The sequence below is a fragment of the Oxyura jamaicensis genome, chromosome 2, assembly GCF_011077185.1.
Source record: "Oxyura jamaicensis isolate SHBP4307 breed ruddy duck chromosome 2, BPBGC_Ojam_1.0, whole genome shotgun sequence".
NCBI lineage: Eukaryota > Metazoa > Chordata > Aves > Anseriformes > Anatidae > Oxyura > Oxyura jamaicensis.
The window spans coordinates 24,397,812-24,422,502 of NC_048894.1; the positions used below are offsets into that span (position 1 = coordinate 24,397,812).

The 24,691-nt window shown below is 36.0% G+C and overlaps 1 protein-coding gene across 8 annotated transcripts in view; it reads left to right on the forward strand.

Annotated features, from left to right (window-relative positions):
• Positions 1–24,691, forward strand: part of AKAP9 (A-kinase anchoring protein 9) — a 110,341-nt gene that overhangs the window by 82,217 nt on the left and 3,433 nt on the right. For 7 of the 8 annotated variants that reach the window (XM_035319218.1, XM_035319220.1, XM_035319219.1 and 4 more), the window contains 21 exons: positions 1,687–1,806; positions 3,631–3,807; positions 3,935–4,039; positions 4,480–4,632; positions 4,905–5,084; positions 7,488–8,576; positions 9,570–9,716; positions 10,106–10,606; positions 11,049–11,112; positions 11,883–12,001; positions 12,781–12,972; positions 13,817–14,008; positions 14,642–14,786; positions 15,525–15,744; positions 16,799–16,949; positions 17,856–18,524; positions 20,098–20,312; positions 21,215–21,323; positions 22,229–22,414; positions 22,917–23,117; positions 23,499–23,731. In XM_035319218.1, coding sequence (XP_035175109.1) covers positions 1,687–1,806; positions 3,631–3,807; positions 3,935–4,039; positions 4,480–4,632; positions 4,905–5,084; positions 7,488–8,576; positions 9,570–9,716; positions 10,106–10,606; positions 11,049–11,112; positions 11,883–12,001; positions 12,781–12,972; positions 13,817–14,008; positions 14,642–14,786; positions 15,525–15,744; positions 16,799–16,949; positions 17,856–18,524; positions 20,098–20,312; positions 21,215–21,323; positions 22,229–22,414; positions 22,917–23,117; positions 23,499–23,731 — 5,168 coding nt within the window. The remainder of the gene's footprint in view (positions 1–1,686; positions 1,807–3,630; positions 3,808–3,934; positions 4,040–4,479; positions 4,633–4,904; positions 5,085–7,487; positions 8,577–9,569; positions 9,717–10,105; positions 10,607–11,048; positions 11,113–11,882; positions 12,002–12,780; positions 12,973–13,816; positions 14,009–14,641; positions 14,787–15,524; positions 15,745–16,798; positions 16,950–17,855; positions 18,525–20,097; positions 20,313–21,214; positions 21,324–22,228; positions 22,415–22,916; positions 23,118–23,498; positions 23,732–24,691) is intronic. The other variant, XM_035319223.1, reaches the window with a different exon arrangement.

Sequence of the window (24,691 nt, forward strand, 5' to 3'; positions counted from 1 at the left end):
GCTGAGGTTTGCTTCAGCAGCAAATGCTCATATTTTCAGACTTTGAGCAAATAAATACCTAGAAACATGTGACGGAAACAGAACTATAGGTTGCAGTCCAATAATGTAATGTGTTTTAAAAGTTAAAAGTTTGACTGAGATATTTACACAGGACTGTTCATCATTTTTAAGTAAAAATTAGTAGGCTTCCTAAATTTTGTTTAAAGTAATGAGAAACTTCAAAAATTCATGAGGGAAAAATAAATTTTTGTGATTTCATTTGTAACAATCTTTGTGGAATTTGCATGTTTTATAATAGTTGAGAGTTTCAGTGAGATCTTTTGGAATTAAGTATTCAGGTTCAGTTGTGCTTAGAAAATGAAAGTGTAATTTTTCTAAATTTCTTTTATAGACTACTTTCATTTCTTTTCTAAGAATCTCTCTCTAGTTATTAAGCTACACCTCCCAGCCAGCCACATTTACAGTGACAGTTGCCTCTTTAATGTACAGTGTTTCTTCCTGCCTATAGGCTGTCTCAGCAATTTTGTTCTAAACGCTGTTTTTTGACCAACACCATCATCCTGCCTCCTTCTTTTCCCATTTTTTCCTACTAAGTGTCTTATACTATTATTTCTGTGCCTTCTCAATCAACTCTTCAGTAACTAGTAGGGTGGAATAATTTCATACTCAATAAATATAACAGTGTAACACCACCTCTGCACTATTACTAAGCAGTATTAAAGAAAAGATCTTCTCCAAATACTTCTTAGTACAACTGTGTTTGCCTTACTTCATTTTCTTCAGGTACAAGGTTATTTTTTACACTGAAAGAAGAGCTTCATAATACGACTAGATTCAGCAGTTAAAATTCCTATTACAAGTGTCATATTCATAAACTCAGTATGGTTTGGGATTATCAATAACATGAGCTGGAGAATCAGGGAGTACTAAAATGAGTAGTCATTTTTAATAGCAGAACTAGAATTCTTTTGTTTACCCTGAAACAGCAGATGATATTATTTATTTTTTAATTTAAAATCTGCATGATACTATCAGAAACTATCTGAGGTAGTTTAATGCATCTGATAATGTCACTTTGTAAAACCAGACAGACTTCTAAGGGGATCCTTCATTGGATGCTACCACTTGTGTATTGTTTCCTAAATAAAAATATTTCACAAATGTCAGACTAGGATATAGCAACTGAAATTTGTCAAAAGAGAAACTGAAATGCAAAATTCAAACAATTTATAAATATTTGTAATCTTAGTGGTTTTGTTTTGTTTGTTTCAGTGTTTTTTTCCTGTTCTTCATCAATATTAATATAGAATTAATTCCTATTTGTAATTTACATTTATGCTACATGTATCAAAGACAAACATTAAGTCAGAAAGATCATTAAATAATGGCTTATTTGTGTGGTGTACCTGGCACGGAAGAAACAAAGACTGTCACTTTTGTGAAACAATACTGGCTGTACCTATGCTGTCTTCATTTTTTTAAGTATGAATTATGAAGGCTGAAACAACTGCTTAAAATCATAGTTGCAAGAGGTTCTGCTACATAAAAATAAAAAAAAAATAAAAAATAAAAACATTGGCAAACTGTTACCAGCCTCATCTTAACAGAAATAAGAGGTAATAATATACTTAGTTTAGATAGATTTTAAAATCAAATGGTGTGTCCACATGATTCCTTAACTTTCAGGAGCAAGCAGTTGACAGAGAACATGAGAGAGATGTGTTCCAGCAAGAGATACAGAAGCTGGAACAACAGCTGAAGGTTCCGCAAAGGAGTCAGCCTGTCAATGAACATCAAAGCAGAGAGGTAAGGCACTTTATTACTTGTACTCAGTGAATATATATGACAAAAAATTCAAACTGGCTGTTTGTAAGATGAGGGAAAGGCCTCAAGTTGCACCAGGTGAGGTTTAGGTTGGATATTAGGAAGGAATTCTCTGCTGAAGGGGGTGTGGGACATTGGAGCAGGCTGCCTGGGAAGGTGGTTGGGTCACCATCCCCTGAGGTATTCGAAAGATGTGTGGATGTGGTGCTTAGGGATGTGGTTTAGTGGTGGATTTGGCAGTGCTAGGTTAATGGTTGGACTTCATGATCTTGGAGGTCTTTTCCAACCTAAATGATTTTATGATTCTATGACCATAAGTTATTTGATGGTGTACCTAAGCTGCATCCATTTACAAGTCAGAAAAGTATATCCCTAAAGATGAAAGTGCTGGAGGATAGGGCTGAATCTGTGTTTTGGGGTTTATTGGGATTGTTTTTAGTAATAGACATATGGAGACTTTGTATCTTTTGTATATCTTAACTTAGAAAGTTCATTCCCTCCCTCAACCAGTTAGCCATGCTGTGCCTGGTGCACCCCAGGGTCCAGTTGGCCCTCTTTGCTGTCAGAGAACAGCAGTGACTCATACTCAACTTGCCATCAACCAGAACCCCCAGATCCCTTTCCATGAAAGGCTGCTTCTCCAACCTTTCATCCTCCAGTATGTGCATTTAGGATTACCCAGGCCCACCTATGGAATCTGACACTTGCTTTTTTTAAAATTTCATACAATTGGTGATTGCCCAGCCCTTTAATTTTTCAAGCTCTCTCTGCAAGGCCTCTCTGCCTTCGAGAGATTTGATGACATCTCCTAATTTAGTATCATCTGCAAACTTAATCAGCATGCATTTGAGTCTTCCATCCAGACCATTTATAAAAACATAAAAGAGAACTGGCCCTAAAATGGAGCCCAGCGGAACCCTACTAATGATTGGCTGCCAGCCTGATGTAACCCCATTTACTATAAACCTTTGAGCCCAACCCATCAGCATATTGTTCATATATTAGGTATTTATATAGCTGTATGCTGGACATTTTGTCCAGAAAGATACCGTGAGAAATAGTATTGAAAGCTGTGCTGAAATTCAAAAAGATCATGCCCGCTGGTTTTCTTGGCCAACTAGATGGGTAACCTTGTCACAAAAGCAAACTAAATTATACAGGATTTTGCCCTCCTGAACCCACATTGGCTATGATAAGTGACTGCATTGTCTTTCAAGTGTTTTTCAGTAACTCCCAGAATAATCTCCGTAATCTTACTAGACACTGAAGTGAGACTGACTGGCCTGTAATTACCAGGGTCTTCTTTCTTACCATGCTTGAAAACTGGGACATTTGCCAGCTTCCAGTTGACTGGGACCTCTCCAGATTCCCAAGACCATGGAAAAATAATTGAGAAAGGTCTTGCAATGACATCAGTCAGCTCTTTGAGTGCCCTAGGATCAATCACATTGAGCTCTATAGGCTTATGTGCATAAGATGTTAGGTGTTAAAAATATCTTGATAGCGCACTGCAAAAGGATGCCATACTATTTGCCTTTTAATGACTAGATGGCGTGAAGCCTTCGGAAAGACACAGATCTAGAGAGCAGGTGGTATAGCACGGAACACATGACTGCTTTGAAAATGTATTTGTTAGATACAGCACTACAATATCCTGATTGTGCATTCACCTAAACAGGAGGATTTTCGTTACAAGGAAAAAAAAGGATTTTTTTTTTCCTCTGTAAAAATGAATGCTGTTAGTATTGCTAACAAACCCTCCCAATCTACTACAATATATTAATTTTCTTGCCATATTGTCATTAGGTTGAACAGCTAACCAACCATCTAAAAGAAAAAACAGACAAATGCAGTGAGCTTTTGCTTTCTAAAGAGCAACTTCAGCGAGATGTACAAGAACGAAATGAAGAAATTGAGAAATTAGAATGCAGAATAAGAGAACTGGAACAAGCCTTAATAATCAGTGCAGACAACTTGCAAAAGGTATTTCTTGGTCTAGAATTACCATGTGTTTACTCCTTTCTTATTTTTTCAAGAACAAAGCACTATATCCTTTTGATTTGTTTATTATTAAGCAAGTAACGTTACTGAATTTGATTCATTTTTAAAGGTGGAGGAAAGGAAACAATTTGGCACCATCATAGTAAAGGGAGAATTACCTCTTGAAATACAACTACAAGCTGAACGAGAAGCTGTGGACAGAAAGGAAAAGGAGGTAAGATATCTGTGCAATGTTCCATGTTTCCTATGATAATATCAGTCTGATATTTTTGACTGATAGTTTTTGCTTTCTGTTGAGTATAGTGAACTAACTATACAGATGATTTTTTTGAACAGATGAAATGCCTGTTCAAAATTCCTATTCTGAGCCATGATAATTGTTATCATCTCTGTTAATGCTTATGAGTTATCTAAGCAGAGGGTGTTTCTGGAATCAAAATGTGCCCCAGTGAAGCAATACTTCATAGTAATTTCAGCTGATTTTTAATGAGTTTAAAATTACATTCAGTTTAAAGACTCAGAATGTCACTGAGTACACATTTTGTTGTTTCTCCCTACCACACTGGTTTACAGTTAACATTACACTTGAAAATTATGGCATTTAATTTTTGGTATGGCTGCCTATTCCTTTTTTACCATTTGTTTTGGAAACAGGTCACAAACCTTGAAGAACAGCTGGAGCAGTTCCGAGAGGAGCTAGAAAATAAAAATGAAGAAGTTCAGCAATTGCACATGCAACTAGAAATTCAGCGAAAGGAATCCACTACACACTTGCAAGAGCTTGAACAAGAAAACAAATTGTTTAAGGTAATAGTGTAACAGGGAAGCCTATGGCTTTATATTCTCTTCTCCCCAGAAACAAATTATTAGAAAATGCCAAGATAGTGTATTTTCTTGATCTTGAGCATTTTGCAGTTCAGCTTCAAAAATACTAAAAGGCTCATATAATCAATTCTCATTCCATGCAGTTTGTTCCTCCTGTACCTTAAATACTCATACAAGAATATGCAGAAAATGTTATGTACAACTATAAATGGTTTGGGGTTGTTTTTGTTTTATTTTGGTTTGGTTTTTGGTAGGATGAAATGGAAATACTGGGACTAGCTATGCAGAAATCTGAGGATGCCACCATAAAGGACCATCATTTAGTGGCTGGGAGACTCACACACATCATGCAAGAAAAGGAGCAGGAAATAGATCATCTTCATGAACAAATTGCAAAACTGCAACAGCAACTTGAAGGCACAACTGACAACAAAGTACATACTTTTGAAATCTTTTTTCAGAGTCCCATGTTATGTTGCTAGCTTTAATAATAATAAATCTCCCTCCCCTCCATCAATCACAGTTTCTTCTGTTGCTGCTTTAATATAAAAATGAGAATGCTTCAATATCCAAAAGTGCTATAATACTATTCTCTTTTTCCTCTTCTGTCTCATTTTTTTTTTTTACTACGGATACTTTTTACTTGTTTTCTCTTTATTTTTCTCCCTTATTTCTCCTTCAATTTCTGTCTTAAATTCTTCGTTCTTTATTCTTCTAATACTTCTGAACATAGGAATATATAGGTAGCTGAACTGAATTTCATCATTCAATATCATCTTCCCTGCGATGACTTACAGTGTTATGTTTCAGTGACACCTGCTGGACCTGTACTTACAGGTGTTTTTAGCAGTTTATTTTTGTAAGTTTATGTAAATACTTTGACATCATACCAATGTATGATGACATGCATCCAATCCAGTTTGAAATGTGGTGGATGTGCAAACAGTATGCTGTGCTCTATTAAAAAAAAAAAAAAAAAAAAAAAAGAGCAAGAAACAAACAGATTCATTCTTATCTTATTTACTGAGATTCAACACCTGTAGTTTTCTTATTTTTTCAATTATATATTTTTAAGAAAATAAGCTTCATCTCCTAATGGCTTGCTTCTATTTTATACAGTTTTAATGCATTTGATTTTATGGATATACTGCATATTTTGTATTGATATAAGTGATAGAAGAAACAGGCCTCCAATCTCAAGTTTTGCAGAAAAAATATTATATCTCTTCAATGGAAAAATTTGGCATTCTTCCCATTTTAAACATTAATTTTTTTTAGTCCCCAAGGTTTTTTCCCAATGCCCATATTATAAAATAAGAATCAAAGTTCTGCTGCCCCTCAGTAGCTGAATGTTTACCAGAACATTTTCAGTGAATTCAGTGTGTCTTAGTGAATAGAGCTCTGACTGAGCTGGATAATTTCACCAAGTTTTTCCAAGTTTGTGCTATTTTTACTTGTAATGAACCTGAGTGAATAGTGACAAAACTTTGAAATGAATTTAGGAAAGATCATGTTTCAAGAACCTAGAATGATTCTGCTTTATACAATGACCATTACATTCCTTGTCTAGAGGAAAATACCCAGGATTTTAGTTATAATTCATTTTAATGATTGGTTCTTTTCCTGTAGTGTGAAGTTCCATTTTCTTAATTTCATCATCTTACTCAGTCGTATTTTCCAGGACATTAAATAATTACTGTTGGCTTGATTATGATATCAGCATTAAAAAAAGAGTAGATCATCCTTAATTAATCCCTTTCCTAGTCCTGTATACATCTTCATGCCACAAAGTGCTTTTCTTTTAATTGCTGTATTTGCCTTATGTGGCCCTTTACACCATTACGTTATGAAGAACAGAAACTGTTACACTCGCTGGATTGCAGTCAGCAGGATCACTGCTCTTTTCTTCTGAAAATCAATGCCTTGTTCACATTTTCTTTAGTGGTTTTGAGCTTTCTTCAGTCTCTGGATTTTTTAAAAATACGTTCTTGGTTGGCAAATTAGCCCTTCTGTTTTATGTGGTCGTATTTTTCATTTATTCTTAAACATATTATAACTATTACAAAGTCATTTTATTATATAACTGACTAAACCTAATGAAATGCTGAGAGATAAAGGGAAAAGCACAGCTATTTTAGTAATAAATTTAGTTTAAATTTAGTTGTCATCTTTTTTTTTTCCTTCATAATATTTGTAAAAAAAAAAGTTTTACTTTTCTTAGCTATTTTAGGTACCATAAGGTATCATAAGTGATTTCATTCTATACTCTCCCTTTCAGAATATTCTTGACACTTTTCCTTCTGCTTTTTTCCTTTCCAGTGTATAAGCACTGTTCATTTCAGATACCTAGACGTTCTCTTAATATATCCACTTTAATTTCTTAGATTCTTGCTACTTGTAATTTGGTCTGTATTTATTTTGACTTTCTAAATGATTTTTCAGTATTCTTCTACCCTCTAATGAGATTTTACTCCCACTGCAATTTAACAAGCAAGTTTTTTAAAAACTTAAGTTTTTGCAAAACTTAATCTATTGGAATCTGATAACCTGATGGTAGTCAGCATACCTCTGAGTATTATGAATGCTTTCACTTCATTTGATACTTTCACACCTACATACAGAGATCACAGGCTACTTTATTAATCCTGTGTGAAGATATCTTGATTCTCGTAGAGCTTTACAAGAGACATCTCATCACAAAGTTCACTGGTGACATACTTTCTTTTACAAGACATTGCAAATTGTGATCATGCTGTTGCCGTGAAGTTCTGGAACTGGATTTAACTGAAAGTTTAGTAATTACCCGTTATTAATATTTTTATTCTTTATGTTTTCAGGTTCTTGAAGAGCAAAATGAGCATATACGGGAACTTGAAGCCCAGGTAGAATGTCTGAGAAGCGATCAAGAACGTGTGAAGAAAAAAAATGATGAGGAAATAGAGCAGCTGAATGATGTAATTGATAAGCTTCAGCAAGAACTGGCAAATATTGAACAAAAACTGCCTGCAGACAGTGCTGCTTCTCATGAGGATGCTGACAGTCTGAAACATACACTTGAAACAGTTCTAGCAGAAAAAGAAGTTTTGGAGAAGCAAGTAGAAAATATTACTGTAGAGGCATCTCGAACAAAGAATGAGCTTGAGGAAACTAAGTTAGAAATTAACCAGCTAAAGCAAGAAATAAACATGTTAAAAAAAGAATATGAAGGAGTAACAGAGAAGTATAAATGTGCACTGATGAAAAGTGACAAGGAAAAAACAGAAGACAGGAGCAATGGGAAAACTGAGAAAGTGGATGAAGGCTCAAGTGAGATGATAGAATTGCCAGATCAAACCCAGCTCAGGTCTTCAGATGAAAATACAAGGGTCACCATTAGCATGATGGAGGTACAACTGCAGCAGCTTCAGGCATGCATTAAGGAAAAAGATTCAGAACTGTGCCAATCCTACAGTGAAATAAAAGACCTGAAAGAGCAAGGCAGAGCTGAAAGAGAAGCACTTAAAAATAAGATAATAGAACTAGAGAAAATACTAGTGGAAAAAGTTGCAGCTGCTCTTGTGAGTCAGGTTCAGCTAAATGCAGTTCAAGAGCAGAGGAGATTCATGCAGGAAATTCAGGAAGCTTCAAAATGTGTCGAGGAAACGAGCAAGAATCTCCAAATGGAGAGTTTGAGTAGTATAACTGAAAATGAGATGGAATCAAAGTTATTACTCTTAACACAGAGGCTCAGTGAGATGGAGGACCAGCTGGCAAAGGTAAATCGTAACTTGGAGCTAGAAAAAGAAAATGTAAAAATTTCACAAAAGGAAGCTAAATTGAAAGAAGAAAGACTAATAGAACTTCAGCAATTACTAGAAGAGGTTCAAGAGAAACACAGAAGAGAGATTCAGAAATACATTAAGCAAGAAGGAACACGGACAAATCTGGTAATTATAAGCATTTTTCTTTTGGCTTGTTTTCACTAAAATCATTTTTTTGTACGAACTCTAATGCATGAAAAACTTTAAATTAGCAATAGTTTTCTGCTGTGTGGGGTAGATATTCATTTTTCTGTTATTGCAAGGGGGTTGCAAAGAAGAAAAAGATGCTGTTTTAGGTGAGCTCTACTATCGATTTCCATTTTGCATTAATTGATTTTGAATTTTGAGCACGTGTTTTCATATTCCTACTTTGAATTGACGTGTAATGGAGTGAATTACACATATGGCAAGGAGGGAGAGAGACAAAACTCAAAATGTTTAAAATCTTCTAGGAGAAGGTTCAGAATTGATAAGGGAGTGATGGCAATTTGTCTGAACATTTTTCTTTGTTTATGTACATTTTCATTCTGGTTTACTTTTGCTTGCTTTCCTGCCTTGATTCGAAATACATTTCCCATTGGTAACTTTTACCAATATACATCCGTCCAGTACTGGGTATGTTGCTTCTGATTTTACAACCTTCACAGTTGACAGTGCCTTATAGCAGCTTTTAATTAAAAAAACATGGGCTTGGTTGATGAAACGCCTAAGTTCAAAGAAACCCAGTACTGGACCAGGAAGGGTTCAAAGACCTTTCATCAAAATGCAGATTGAATGAATGTCATACATCTCAATTCAAAAATATTATCAGACATCATTTCCCAAGGCTGTTGATCTTCCTCCGTATGCTTTCTGGATGGTCTAGCCCATTTCTGCTTGCAGTGAACTGTCAGAAGATGTTTTTTTTTTCTCCCACATATAACCAATTTTGGGGGAGTTAATCTAGGAAAATGATCTTTCGGTATTAATTTTTAGAAGATGTGTTAAGCTAAGTAGCATACACTTGTTTTCCATAAGGGTGTTTTCATTTGTGCCTTTAGTAAATCAATGTGAAAGCAATCAGTGCTTCTTTGTAAGATTTTTTTTTAACCATTTTCCCTATCTTGTGCTACCATGTAGGTAGGAGAACACCTCATGGAAAGTCAAAAAGAAAACGTACTTAGTAATGAACTTGAACTAGAGAAAGTTAAAGAAGAGGCAGCTGCTGCTAAGGAAGAGCTGAGCAGTTACAGAGAAGAGGCCGAAAAACTTCAGCAACAACTATCAGTAAGAACCAGATTGTTCTACAACGTATTTAAAGCAAATGATTATACTGAATTTTTACAATAGCCTTTATGCTTGCTGGATTTTTTTATATCTTTAACTGAGCATGCCACTAAGAAAAATGATTACTCAGTACCTACCGTCCGTGGAACAGAGTTGATGCTGTAGACCTAAGCAACATTTAATGCCAAAGTAGAGAGTTTTACAGTCCACTATAATGCAATAGTGGATCCAGAGCTGTATTTATCAGAGATGAGACTTGTTACTTTGTGTCATAGCCACTTCTAAATAGGACTAAACTGAGTTGCAATTTGTATAGATTTCACAATTGTTTAGATTTTGTGTATTTCTAAGTATTTCATGACTGCAATTCAGATTCTCCATATTTACAGGTAAAAGAAGCAAGTCTGGTACATCTTCAGGAAGATCTGTGCAAAGTCAAAGAGAAGCTAGTTCATGTAGAAGAGAAGCTGGCAAATTATGTGAGGAAGGACAAGGAAATGGCAAAAACTGAAAGCAAAAAAGATGCAGAAATAATGTGTGATTTGCTAAGTGAGTCTACTCAGATTAGCAAAAGCACATCTTCACAGACAGACAAGAATGTGGAGATGAACAGCTATATTGAAACTTCACCAACCCTTGTTAAAAATGCAGAAATTCAAATTGACTTGCAAAGTGGATGTTCTTCAGAAGAGATTGCAGAGATCATAAGAGAATTTAATGAAAAAATTGACCAAATGCAAGAACTCCATGCTGCTGAAATCATGGACATGGAGACAAGGCATATCTCTGAATCTGAAGCATTAAAAAGAGACAAATTTGTTGCAGTGCAAGTATTGACTGATGAATGTAATGCTTTAAAGGAAGTCATAGAGACTCTGCAAGCTAAAGAGGTACGTATCCTATTTTATGTATCCTATTCATTTGAACTACTTTGTTTTTGGCTTTTGCTCCTGCTACAGAAATTCCCATTTTAAGTCTAAGTGTGAACCACCATTAATCCTCATTAATATAAAGGCTTTAAGTGTTCTGATGTTTCCATGACCTAGGGAGATATTTTGAACCCCTTCCTCAACAATTTAAGTTTGAGAATATGCTCAACTATCAGATGGTTCCTTCTGCTACTGTCTTGAACATAGCCTGCTCTGTGAACCAGGGGCAAGTGTAGGTCACACTATTGAACACCATCTTTCTAGTCTCCATATTGATTACTTTTGTTGCAGGGGAAGCTAAAAAGAAACACTCATATAATTCCATGCTCTTGAGAATTAGCACCCTTACTGGGAGTGGGTGTGAGGTGATTCAAAGTTTGACTGTTCTCTTTTCTAAATATAGGGCATCCCAATTTCTGGATTAGTGCGTTCTCCACTGTATCAAGCTAGAGATGGAGGTTCTAGTGGTAAGAAGCTTGTTTTTTTTTAGATTTCAGATGGTCACCATTAAAATTAAATTTGCTTTTTCAGTAGTACGTTTACTGTTGAAGAGTTTTTGTGTTGTAAGGAACAAAATAAACTATTCCCTATATCAAAGCAGAACCCTATCACCAAAAAAAAAAAAAAAAAAAAAAGGCAGTGAGCATACTATTTCTATTGAACTGTTGTAGAAGAAAAATGGCACGATTGACCCAATTGGAGATGTGTTGAGTCAAGGTGTCAGATGCTAATTTTTTTCTACCAGTTGGAGTTTCTATATTCTTCTTACATATTGCAGCATCTCTTCAGCATAGCTTCATCATGTCTTGATGAATTCAAAGCTACAACTCCATGGCAATGAGAGATGATGACAGGTACTGGCTGTCAGTCAGCAGTAGAAATTATTTATATGATCCTTTTAATAGGCAAAGACTAAGCATATTAAGAAGGGTCATTTAGCAGATGCATTTGTGCAAATAAGTTGTTTTCTTTTAAAAGTAAACTAGGATTTTAAAGTTTCACGGTTGGAAGGATTTTTAGGCTTTTGTTTGTTTGGTTTGGTTTTTTTTTGATGTCACTGCTTTGAAACTGAAAAAGAAAAACTATGAAACAGGTAGTCTTCAGGCTTAGAATTGGTTGTGGTGACATGTAACCTCCTGTTATAACAAATTGGAAAAAAAAATATATTTTTTTGATGTCTGTTCTTCAAAGTTTCACAGTAATGCTGCTTTAATGTTTTTCTCTCCTTTTATTTTAGACTCCAGTTCGGACTGGAGTCAAGGAATGTATCTTGCTCAGACCCAGGGATCTGACACAATATCTGAAGGAATAGATGAAGGTGAAACTTCAACTGATTTGCTTCCCCAAAAAATTAAGGTAAAATAGAGCTGCTTGTTTCCACTGTGGAACAAGAGTGATAATACAAAAAGCTAAGCTTAGTGCTTGATTAATGAGTAGCAAGCCTTTTAGTTGATTTGTAAAGTGTTTGCTATTTAAATACATTTTAAAATGTTTAGAAGTGATACACATTCTATTAGAAATGCCTGTAGCTAGCAAAACATTTTGTTAAAAAGAATATACCACTTCATTTAACATGGAATCTTTCTCAGAATTTCATGTTAGGTTGTTAAGTCTACAGCTACAGCTCATGTTTGTTCTCAATTATGGATATGAAAAATTTAACTCTTATTATAATGTGTTGTATTTCTTGTGTATTAGTAATAATGCACAATATATATTAATATATAGTAATAATGTAATAATATCTATTACATAATGATGTAGGTTCTATAATTATAGGTGTAGAATAATATCTATATTATGAAAGAAAATTAATTTGTGTATTATAAACAATAAGGATATCGTGCTTTTAATTATATTAGGGAAAAGAAAAAAAAAAGATAAGCCTTTTCCAACCAATACCTAGCTTAATTGTAATTTCAAAAAATGAATTGCAAAGCTTGCCTGGAAGTTTTACAGAACTTTGTTCCACTGCTTGGCTAATATAGAACTGAGTGAGACTTCTGTTATTGATATGAGGAAACATAAGTAGTTTCCTTATACAGATCAATACAGAAAGTACCAGTATTCCAATGTGTATGAAATACCGTTATTGTTAAAATTGACACAACTTATTCTTTTTGTATTTATTGTAGGGTTTGCTGAGAGCAGTCCATCATGAAGGCGTACAGGTGCTGTCTCTCACTGAATTTCCGTATGGTGAAAGAGAGATGTCACCACCTAAGCAAGGACCAGATTCTTGGCTTGAGGAAAGGAAAGCTTTTCTGAGCACCATTTCATCTTTGAAAGACCTGATATCAAAAATGCAACTTCATAGAGATGCTGAGGTATAAACAATATCCTAAGTCTTTCTAAATCAAAAATAATTTATAAGAACCTATGTAAAGCACATTGATAATTCAGCTTTAAATGCTGTAAATACATTACTATAAGGCAAGATTTCAGAAATATGCAGTAAAACTGCATGTTGCACTTTCTGTTAATAAAATACACCTTTAATTACAGTTTATTTTTAAAAAATAATTCTATTTTGAAAGCATGTTTCCAGTAGCTGTTAAAATGATACCATAGTGAGAGAAAAGAGAAAAAAGTAATTGCTTAAAACATAAAACAAAATTTCATGTTAATCAGCAATCAGTTGAGACTTATTGGGACTTGCAAACCTGTAGGCTTTCAGTTATAGGTAGATAGTTTCCATTACTTCTGCATTTTCTTCAACATGCAAAGTGGAAGGGGGGCAGTACAGAGATTAACTTTACATCATTATAAAAGTAAATATTCATACACAGTATCTGCCCTTTAAAATATAGCTCAGTAAGAGTCTAGAAACAGAAGATACATACATTCAGCATTATGGAAATTAAAATGCTAGTGAGATAGTGTGATATAGTGTCATGTGCAATATCTGTATGTAGCTCAGTTTTCATTTATAAAAACTAAATTACTCCCATCTAAAACACAGGTACAAGTTTCATGAAGTTGAGCATTTGTGCATGCAGAAGAAATCAATGTGTGCAATAAATGTATCTGTTTGTATGAATGAAAGATACGTAAGAGATGCTCAATATTTCACCAAAAACACACACTTTGCTTAAACAATAACATCTGTTCCTGGTGTAATAATCTTTCAGTTCTGCTAAATGCTTAAATTGGCGTTATGTCCTGTTGTAGATTTATGCAAGTTCAGAATCTCCTGAAGGTGACTCAGACTGGCGAGGAGAACTCCTGCACACCATTCAACAGGTTTTTGTGAGGGAACAGAGTGTTCTTCTTGCTGTGTTTCAAACTGAACTTGCGGAACTTGGGGGCACAAGAGATGCAGTGATACTGATGAATCAGTTAGAGCACAGACTACAAGAGCAGGTGACTAAAGTATTTTTATGTTAAGATTTGTTTATGTCTGTTAGTTTTTGATTTTTTTAATGTATATATCACTGAAAAATATATGCATAATAGTAGCTGTGACATCAAATGGGTGAAAAAAAGTATGTCTTGTAGAAAGAATTCTTTACTAAGAAAAGTTTTTGGATGCACAAGCTATAGAAAAAAATACAACCTTCAGAGATAAATTTGAATTAAAAATAGTTGTCCTGAGTGTGATTTCATTAAATTAATTATGTTATACTGCCTGAGAGAAGAGGTAGCTTATATATGTGAAGAAAGTTATAAGAAGAGTAAGGTATAAGGTTGCTGTGGGGCAGAGAGAGGTCGTTTACCTTCTTTGGGACATGGAAGGATTAGTGAGGAAAATCATAATTTGCCCTAAAACCAATAGCTTTTCTGATTCTATTATTTTGATGCCCAGCAGAGAAATAAATAAATGATTTTAAAAAGAGAATTCTTTATAGTATTATAATATTGTGTTAATCATGACTTAATTGAAAATGTTTTGAATATATATGCACTGTGAATATATCATTAAATTTTATACCCACACCACAGATATTCTAAGAAAATCTGGAGTTCTGCTTTCAAGTATGTTTTCAATCCTCCTAGGCTACTAATCAGAGAGCAGCAATGGACTGTCTTCAGCATGCCGACAGAAGAAGTTTGCTAATGGAGATTCAAGTATTGCATGCTCAGATGAACTCTATGAAAAGTAATCCAAAGAGAGAACAAGAAATTGATTCAAAAAGCCAAGGTGATTTATGTGGTAATTTATGTCAATTTCAACATGTTTTCATGCCAGTGCTCGTATAGTTCTAGGTGGAGGACTGTTGACATTTTTGGTCTCCAATTTTGATGCTCAACCTATATTCTGAGCATGCTTACTTCTCATCTTTTTCAATCTTATTGGAGTAATCTTCAAAAATTAAAATGTAGTCTGTGTTGTTAGGACTTGTATCAAATCAAAAGTGGCGTGAAGTAATTTCAATTGCTATAAAAAATGAGTTTGTATTTTAAAGTTATTTTCTGTGCTTCAGTGTTTAGGTTCAACAGCTTTGAAATTATCAAAGTCGGATAGTCAATGATAATGTGTAAATTCAGAAGCAGTTAGAATGGGCAACAAAAAGTTCAGAGAACAAATATATTTTAAACTTAGTCTGAAAATGCTTTCAGTGTTCTGTCACAAATATCTGGTCAAAAGTATACATAGCTAACTGTCGGTCATAATCAAAACAATAAATACTGATATGGTTGTGTGTACAGTTTTAAAATAAGTTTAAGAGTTGAAGTGATTTCTTGGAAAGTATGAAATGTATTCCAGTGAAATGATGTGGTTTTACTTTCACCCCACTATTTAAAGAATTTTATTTTTTCTAGTATCACTGCTAGTGATAGCTTTGTGGTCATACTTTGTGCTAAGGGAATCTTGACCCAAAGGAGTGGTGGTGTTTGGTTACTAGACTGATTTCCTTGTTAATGATGCTTCCATTAGAAATGCTGGAGTATAACATGCAGCAGAAGCAGTCACAAATACTTGAAATGCAAGTGGAGCTCCGGAGTGTGAAGGACAGAGCAGCTGAACTTCAGGAACAGCTGAATTCAGAGAGGATGATGGGTGCTGAGCTGAAGAATGAACTTGCACAAGCCAAACTAGAGCTTGAAACAACCCTGAAAGCACAGCACAAGCACTTCAAGGACCTAGAAACCATCAGGTATGGCTTTCAGTGTTAGCCTTTCAGTGTTGTCTTGGGGTGACAACAGAAAAATATCATTGTCACTGTCATAATACTATTTTTATTAAGGAAGTTGATCTCTTGTAATGTAACTGCATCTCAGTTTTTCTGTAGAGCATGCCTAACAGAAAAGAGACTTCTGTTCCATTTGACAAAAAAAGAAAAATTCTATGGATTAACATGATCTAATTCATAGTTTGATTCAACGATTTCTTAATATCTTTTTTATTATTTTGACACACTAGACTGCTGTATACAAACTAATAAGTGCACCGTAGCACCATATTTATTAAGGTGTTTTTTTTTTCGCTTCTAAAATGGAACATGGAGACAAAATTGCGGGGTTGAGATGACTTAGCAACTACTTTCGTATGAAATTCATGTGACTTGAAATGTTGCTTTGTTGTGGCCAACAGCAGATGTACCAGGCAAAACATTTGGCACCCAGGAAAGCTATTACTATTGAAGTCTTTAGTAAATTGCTATGCCTGTATACAGTATTTTAACATTCAGGTCAGTGATGATAAATTAAGAGAAAGTTCAAATTTATGTTGACTTACAGATTGCCTCCTTTACTGATCATCAGGAGAAAGGTTATTTTGCCTTTTTTATTGTTTTGAAAAAAAAAAAAAAAAAGCTAATTTGCAGAAAAATGCAAATTCAGGGCATAGATTCACCGAATCCCCGAAAAGAAAAATCCTTTGAGGTATGTGGCAGCAAGATGTTGGTTTGCATCCTTTCAAATTTTGGCCAATGGTTGGATTAAGTTGAACGCTAGCTACCTCTGAGCCACCAATTTGTGGAGAACGGCAGCTACAAAGTTAGGAGTACGGACACACTATTTCTGTCATTTTTGAGCTATGCAGTTCTTTTGATGTTTGAAATAGCTTGTTTTTTCTAAATAGTCTTTTCATTGTTACGCTACTACAGGAGCAGAGTTCTCAGTTCACAAAATGAAGTATCTAGTTACTGCTGTTACTGTGGTAGCATGAAAGCCATGGTCTAATGTAAAGATTGCCCATTTCTTTCTCAGGACTGAAGTTAAAGAAAAAGCAGCTGAGCTAGATATTCTCAAGGACACAATGGCTGGCGAACAGAAGAAATCAAGAGAGCTACAGTGGGCTTTGGAAAAAGAAAAAGCTAAAATGGAACGCAGCGAGGAAAGACGAAGAGAAGAGCTTGAGGTAAATGTTCCAGGCCATTTGGAATTATGGAAGGAAAAGGAGCATACAAATATTATTTTGGTCAACATTTATTCTCGACTTACATTTCAGTCCAATGTGTACTCCATGTTCTTGTCTTGAACAACAGTATTGTATCATTTAGACTTGAAGAAAGATGTATAGAAGCTGTGTGGCAAAAAAAAAGAGGGAAAGAAGAAAGCCATTTAAATCAATAGGACTTTTATATCTGTAAATATTCTACTCTTGATAATAGCCCTCAGCTATTCAAGGGGAGAGGACACTGCTCACATGGCTACAAGTAGCACCCCCCACAACCTAACTCATAAGTAGTATTATTTTAGAATGCCAATATGAGGAAATAAGGCATTTATCTTTGTTTTATAGGTCAGCAGTCTCACCTCGTGAAAACCACACTAGGGAGTTTACTTAGGAGAAAATACATTGATAAGTTCCTTGGTACTTCTGCAGTATCTGTTGTAGTGAGGGAGAGAGCAAGTATCCTAACACATTAAGACAAAAAAAGCAGTCACTTGAATAACGTAGATTTATTTGCATCTTGAAATCTTAACTTGGAAATTCACTGTCACAGTTTTAGAAAGTAAAATGAGTTAGTTTTCTTAAACTTCAGCTGCTTAAACTGTAGCTTTCTTAAGCTATAGCTGCTTGTATCTTATAAAAAGGTGCGTTACAAATTTTCTTGTTTTATAGGATGATCTGGTTTTAGAGTAAAGGCACCTGTAATACATCTTTAACATCAAGCATATTCAGAGTATTGACATTAATTTGTGAACTGCAAAACCCATTAAAAACAAAGTGTGCAGAGCTAGCATATTTGCAATTTGCAGAAGGTAATGCAAAGTTCATACACATTGATTTAATATTTTTTTCTTCTATTTCTTATGGAAGGACTTAAAATTTTCACTCGAAGGTCAAAAACAAAAGAACTTGCAGTTAAATAAACTTTTGGAACAAGAGAAACAACTGTCAAGTGAGCTGCAACAGAAAATTGAATCCCAAGAAGCACTCAGTGCTGCCCAGCTGTCACGTGAACAAGGCCGTAATTCTGAGTTGCAGGTGCTTCTTGAATCAGAGAAGGTTCGAGCTCTTGAAATAAGCAGTGCCCTAGAAAGGGAAAAAGAGCTATGTGCTCAGCTTCAAAGTGCTGAAGATAAGGGGCAAGCCGGAACACCTAATCCGTCTGAGGAATTACTTAAAGAACTACAAAAACAAATGGATGAAAAGCACGACCGTATAGTGGAGTTAGTAAGTGAAATGGAGAAGTACAAACTAGAATCTGTGCAAGTGAGTCAGCAAATGGAAAAAGAAAGGCAAATCCAGAGGAAAGCATTGCAAGCAGAACAAGATGCTAACATAGCAGCACAGAAAAAACTTCATGAACTGGAGTCCAAAGTAGAAGACCTTCAATGGCAACTTGGACAGAAAGAGCAAGAGATTCATAAATTAGAGAACAAGACAAAGAAGTTACAGGAAGTAATCCAAGAACTGCAGATCAAAAAGCAGGAGAGTGAAGGAAAAAAGGAAACCGAAAGAACAGCAAGCCACAATCAAAATGAGGTACAGTAGGACTGAGAGTGATGTGTGATACCAAACCGTGCGATTTTTGCTTTTAATTCTGTTGTTCAACTAGTTTTGTTTGTCTGTCTTTTATCTATAAAATAGCCTGCAGATTGCATATGCCAAAGTAGAGGCATCAGAGAAAGGGAAAGCACTCTAGTTTGGAATGCTAAATCTATTCACGCGTGTTCCCTGAGAACGATGCTCTAGAGATGTGTAAGGAGGAGGGTGAGCAAGAGAAATGCATCTGACTGTATACACACGCTTTGTATTTTAGTATAGTAGAAGACTAATATTCCCCCCACCCAGTCTCATGGATAAGCTCGGGAGTGCTCCAGATCAGTGCTCTTAATCCTTAGTTCATAAACCACAAGAGGTCTTTGAAATATCAAAAAGTGATCTCCCAACAATTGCAATAATTAAATGAGTATGTAGTCAAACAAGCCTATGCATGAATGTATGTCAGCAAGCAAAATAGAAACGAGAAATCAAGGTGAAAAACTACTTTCAGAATTTAGCCTAATTTTTGGATGACTGAAAGTTGGAACCATTGTTGCATGTAAGTTTTTCTCCCCCATAAAAAGTTTGGGCAGTTCTGTAATGGTTTTGAAATGACTTTTAAAACTCTTTAGAAACTTCCTGTAGGAGATTAGTGACGGTCAGTGAGTGATCTGTGGATAGTGCCAAAGGAGGTGGTTGATGGGAGACTTGCCTCTTTGCTGAGCATGTTGTTTGCCCATCGTGGAATCATTGCTTCCCCTCAAACAGCTGTTTCTTTGCGGAGAAAAGAGGGCATTTTTGTCTTCACCTAATTTGGCTACTGCTTTTACTCTTCTGAAGCACTAGAGGCAGGATGTTGAATATGTTGGCACCCCTGATAGCATCAGGCTTTCTGCAGCTCTCAGTTCATACATGTTGCTGTCCCGCTCATGGTTTCTTGACCATGCTGACAGCATGGTCAAGAAACAATTCTCCCTTGGATCAAGTTGGCCTTGGCTCCTGGGGCTTTTCCCCTGCCTCGGTGTGATCTGCTTTCCCAGGATCTTCCTAGAGTATCAAACAGTGAATCTCCTGCTGCTTCCTGGGACATCTGCAGAACCCTGATTGGGTTTTGTGTCTTTTTGTTTTGTTTTGTTTTGTTTTGTTTTTTCTCATTGGTACCATGCTGTAGTAAATTATCCAAAGCCTTTGACTCTGTGACCATGGTGGGCATTTCTAGTCCTGTTTCTGTGACTGTAAATTGGTCCCAAAAACATTTGGGCACCAATGTCCAAGTTCCAGGCACAATTGGTAAAGGAAATGATGATGGGGGGGAGGGGAAGGCTGGGTGGCTTCTTAGCAGCTGAGTGTACTGAATGGCTTCACACTCTAGATCAATGATTGCTAGACCTTAATCAAGAAAGGCATCACACGGTACCTTTCACAACTAACAGCTGCGGTGATGTACTGCAGTAGCGTAGTCACACTGCACTCCTTTCAGTATCAGAATTTTGTTCTTTAATTTTGAGCGTATTTCAGATTTTATTTTCAAGCACTTGACATGCATTTGATGTGTGTATGTATCTATGTACAGACTACTTGGGATACACCCAATGAGAGAACAAGAAATTGGGTTCTCCAGCAAAAAATTGAAGGAGCTGAGACAAATGGATCAACCTACCCCACGCTGACAGGAAGAGGAGGAGGAGGAGACCTGTCTGCAGCTACTGAAATTCTGGAAAATGTCAGACAAAAGCTGCAAAACGCATCTCCAAAGCTGAAGAAGTTGGCTCGAAAAGCTGCTAGCAGGTTAGACCAGTCTTCAGCTATTTGTTTTTGTTAATAGCAGTAAGCAAGCTGATACATCAGGTTTTAATCATAAATCACACTATAAGCCTAACTAATTTTTCTGGTTTTCTATGTTTATAGTATATGCTTATTTTTACTTGATGTGCTGATGTAAAACAGGATCACAGAGTGCCAAGTGCTTTGTTAACTCTTTCATGTTTAATATGGTCCTTTATAAGTTCCAACAAAATTGTCTTTTTTTTTTCTGCAAAACGATGAGATTTATGTGCTTATGGTGTAGGCAAAAGATCATTTTAAAGCAATTCAGTAATTAAAAAAATATCTGTGTAAGGGGAAGTATATGGGAATTACTGCTATGGATATATCCCCCTAGCTGTCGTGTCATCCCCCCCACAGTTACATTTTGTAGTCAAGTGAAGTGCATCTTGGGTTATTTTCTTGGGTTGCTGTCTACTTATGGAAAAAAAATAGTGTAGGAGGTTTTAATCTGTTTTTCTGTTGCTGTGATGGTGATTTAATATTAAACATTTATTCTGAAACATTTGGGTAAAATGAAATGCATTACATTTTAAAAATACCATAAGATTTTTCTCAAATAGGTACAACAGATAAGTGAGAAGCAAAGTATCTCTAAATGTTCTTCATGTAGAATATTCTGTTCTCAGAATCAGTAGGAGTTCTTCAATGCAAATTTGTTATACATTTGAGCCAATTTAATTTAAATACCTGAGAGTCCCTGAATGATTTGATTACGCTGACATCTCTCCGGTAACTGCGTACACGATTTGCTAAAGGTCCAGTGTGTGCTTCCTGACACACCGACACACCGTGTGGCTGCTGTGTTAGTCTGGCTTCGTGCTGCTAGACCACGCGTGCTGCTGAAACTCTCCGTGTAATTTCAGATTGCAGTTTGAAACAGCAGATGATGAAGACTTCATTGCAATACAGAGTGCTATTGAAGAAGTTATTTCAGACCTGCAAAAACTACCTGGATTGTCCTATCTGGAAGAGGTGAGAGTGCAACGTTATAACTTCGGTGGGAGATTTTGGATGTTGAGATGTGAGTGGAAAGCAGCAAGTAATTAAATCTGTGGCTATCCAGCTCTGTGCTTCATGGAGGAAAATCTCCCCCAGTCAGTATGCTGCTTTGGAGATGGTGAAGAATAAACCTCCCCCTATTCCTTTCATTATTATTTTCTTTAATTTTAATTATCTTAATTTAAAATTTGAAGGTTTGGCTTTAAGACTTTTCCATTATAATTATTAATTTTTGAATTTCCTAGTTTTTCTTTTGAATCTCCTAGCTTTTCTTTAGTAAAATATATTTTCAGCAATATTTCTTTTGCTGAGGAAACTTTTCTCAGTACTTTCTGATATTAAAGTCAAAGTCAACATTTACTATATTGTGTTGGTACAACACATTGACTTTAATTGCCCTGTAATTACCAAAAGAAAGGCAGTCAGAAATGGAGCACTGTGCATTTGTATAAAACATGAACTGAGGTAACCCATTACAAAGATTTCAGTAATATTTGATATTAACTCAGCCTGGCTGGGTCCTTACCTGCGTTTTAAGCAAGTGTATTCAAAATGATTTGTAAAAAGCTTGGGGTCTTTCCTTCCTTTAAGTTAGATAAATCTAAGCAAAGTGGGGGGGGAAAAAAAAGCTTTGCACGTTGTTATAGTTGGAATAGTTGAACTTGCATGAAAACATCCTGCTGTTACATACAGGGTGAGCACAGAAGAAAAATTCACCTTAACCTCTCAATTTCATGTACATTTATGGCTTCTCTGAGTAAGTTATGACAAAGTTACTGTCATGATCCACAAAAGGATTTTTACTTCAAGCCAAACTTACTTTCAAGCTGGCAACACAAATGTAATGGAAATTGTTTGGTTTTCTTTTTTCCCTCTAGCTAAAGCTCACGCTGCCACCAGGAACTCCGTCTAGCTCGTTGACTGAAAGGCTGCTGCGACAAAATGCTGAGCTGACAGGCTTTGTCAGCAGGCTGAGTGAGGAAAAGAATAATTTGAGGAATGCTGTTATGAAACTGGAGGAAGAACTGAGGAGATACCAGCACAGACAACCTTCTGGAGACTATGTATGTCTTTGGTGGCACTAATTAATTAAGTATATATAGGCATGAAAGTGACGTGCTGTGAGATTACCCTAACACTCAAGCTGACTTTCTCGACTTTCTTCCTGCAGAGTAAATGGCTGCTGTTTAAACTCACTGTTTAATGTACACTTTGTGATTTTAACCGCCTTTGTCTTGCTAAATTCCACTTTGGTTTGTATCTATTCAGCCAGGCGAGCAGCAAATAGATCCTGATCGCTTCAAGATCATGAGGCTAGTATAGTTCAATGAGAGGGATTTTTTTTTTTAAATATTTTTGGAGTAGTTATCTTTTTCTAGGATGTTAAACAGGCTCCAAAACTCACTGTATCTGAGGTGTTAGGGTGCCAGTATGACCTCAGATCCTTTCAGTCAATAGTTTTTTTCTCAGTAATTTAATGAACTCTCCACTAAACCAATGACTAGAATGACACAGCTTAGGTTTTTCCAAACTGTGTGGCTCAAATTCAATTTCTTTCCCCTTCAGTTTTCCAGACACTCATCAGATCTTGGAGTTAATATTGATACCCTTGTTGCCTCTGAGAAGGAAAATTGGAACAGAGAAAAGCTATCACTGCAGAAGTCTTTGAAACAAGCAGATGCAGAGCTGTCCAAGCTGAGAGCAGAAATCAGGAGCGAAGCTTTCCTCAGAGAACTGGGATCAGATTCTGAAAATGTTATTTTAAGGGTAGGAAAACTTTGTTGCTTGCATAGTAACTCTGGCTAGGTATTTTTCATTTTGGTTTGGGCCTATTCTTTTCCTTAGTTCACTCTGTTTATTCTAAGTGAGCAGATTAAATTCAGATGTTAAGTTCTTATCCTCACATACATAACTCTGTTAACTTTTCTCCCCAAGAACGCTAAGCAAGCACCTGTGTTGTCATTTTGTGCATGCTGCATTTCTTGCTGCTCTAGAGGTCCTCAAATTATGAAGCTACACTCAGCATGTGTGAGCTGTAGTGCAGTCTTCTCCGTGATAGCAAGAAATGCATAATCCCAGCAATGCTGTAGGAGTAGCAATGTTAAAAGTCCTAAGACTGATGGTTCTTCTTTTGTTTTCATCTTTTAGAGAATTTATGGAAAATACCTACGAGCAGAGAGCTTTCGGAAGGCTCTCATATATCAGAAAAAATACTTGCTGCTGTTACTAGGTGGATTCCAGGAGTGTGAAGAAGCCACGCTGGCCCTCATTGCACGAATGGGCGGACAGCCTTGCTACACGGACCTTGAAATCATCACTCATCATTCAAAGGGTTTTACAAGGTTTCGCTCTGCGGTCAGAGTGTCCATTGCGATTTCAAGGTAAGCTGGAGGAAGTGAAGTTCTGAACAGACATGGCTGTGCATTTTATTGTATATGTTTCTAGCTGTGTCACTGAGTCTATAACTTCTCATGTTCCACCCTGTTTCAACTGTACATTTTTGGTAGTCATTAATGTAGTAGGTGCTGTGTAGGATAACAAGTTGAGCAGAGCTTGGGTAAATTCTGTCACAGAAATAAGCTGTGTGAGGTACTCAGCAGTCTGATTCTAGTCGAAATACTCATGGCTCTGTATTTGATAATCAAAGACAGAATGTATTGGATATGGTCATAATTTTAGAAAGATAATTAGTGGCAATTCTAGAGTGTGCACTCATTTACGAAGGTATTTTCTGCAACTTAATTTCCTTTAACAGTTAAATTCTTGCACGTAAGTATAATACAGATTGATGAACTGATTTTATCCAGCTGTTGTCCTCTGAGGCCTCAGGCTGAGGAGGAACAGGAATAGATGAGGAGGAACAAGTGAAGGCTATTACTGCCATGGCATTGCTATGCTGCTAATAAACCTCTTTCGCAAAGGTTTGAACTCCCAAGTACTTCTGCTTGCTATTCATCTGAGGTTTGTATGTAGTGTAAATTCTAGGAACTATTTATATACCTACTGTAACTGGGGCTTTTGCTCATAACACTCTGCTGGTACAATTTTGGGGATGTGACAGGGCAAAAAGTTTATTTAGTACAATTTTCAAATGCTGATGCCCTGCTCTTCAGTTGCTTGACCCATCTGCTGTCTATTTTGACTTAGGTAGTACCTCTGGAATCATTGGAATGGCAGAGGTGAAACTGAAAGCAGATTTTGGCAACAGATCATTTGCTGAGGCTCTAGGAATGTGTATAAGGAAGCTTTCTACTGAATTGTCAGGTTTTAAAAGCCTGTCCATTAATTTTGCTCACTGTTGAAGGAGTTCTTATGTCTGGCTTCTAGAATATAACAAGCAG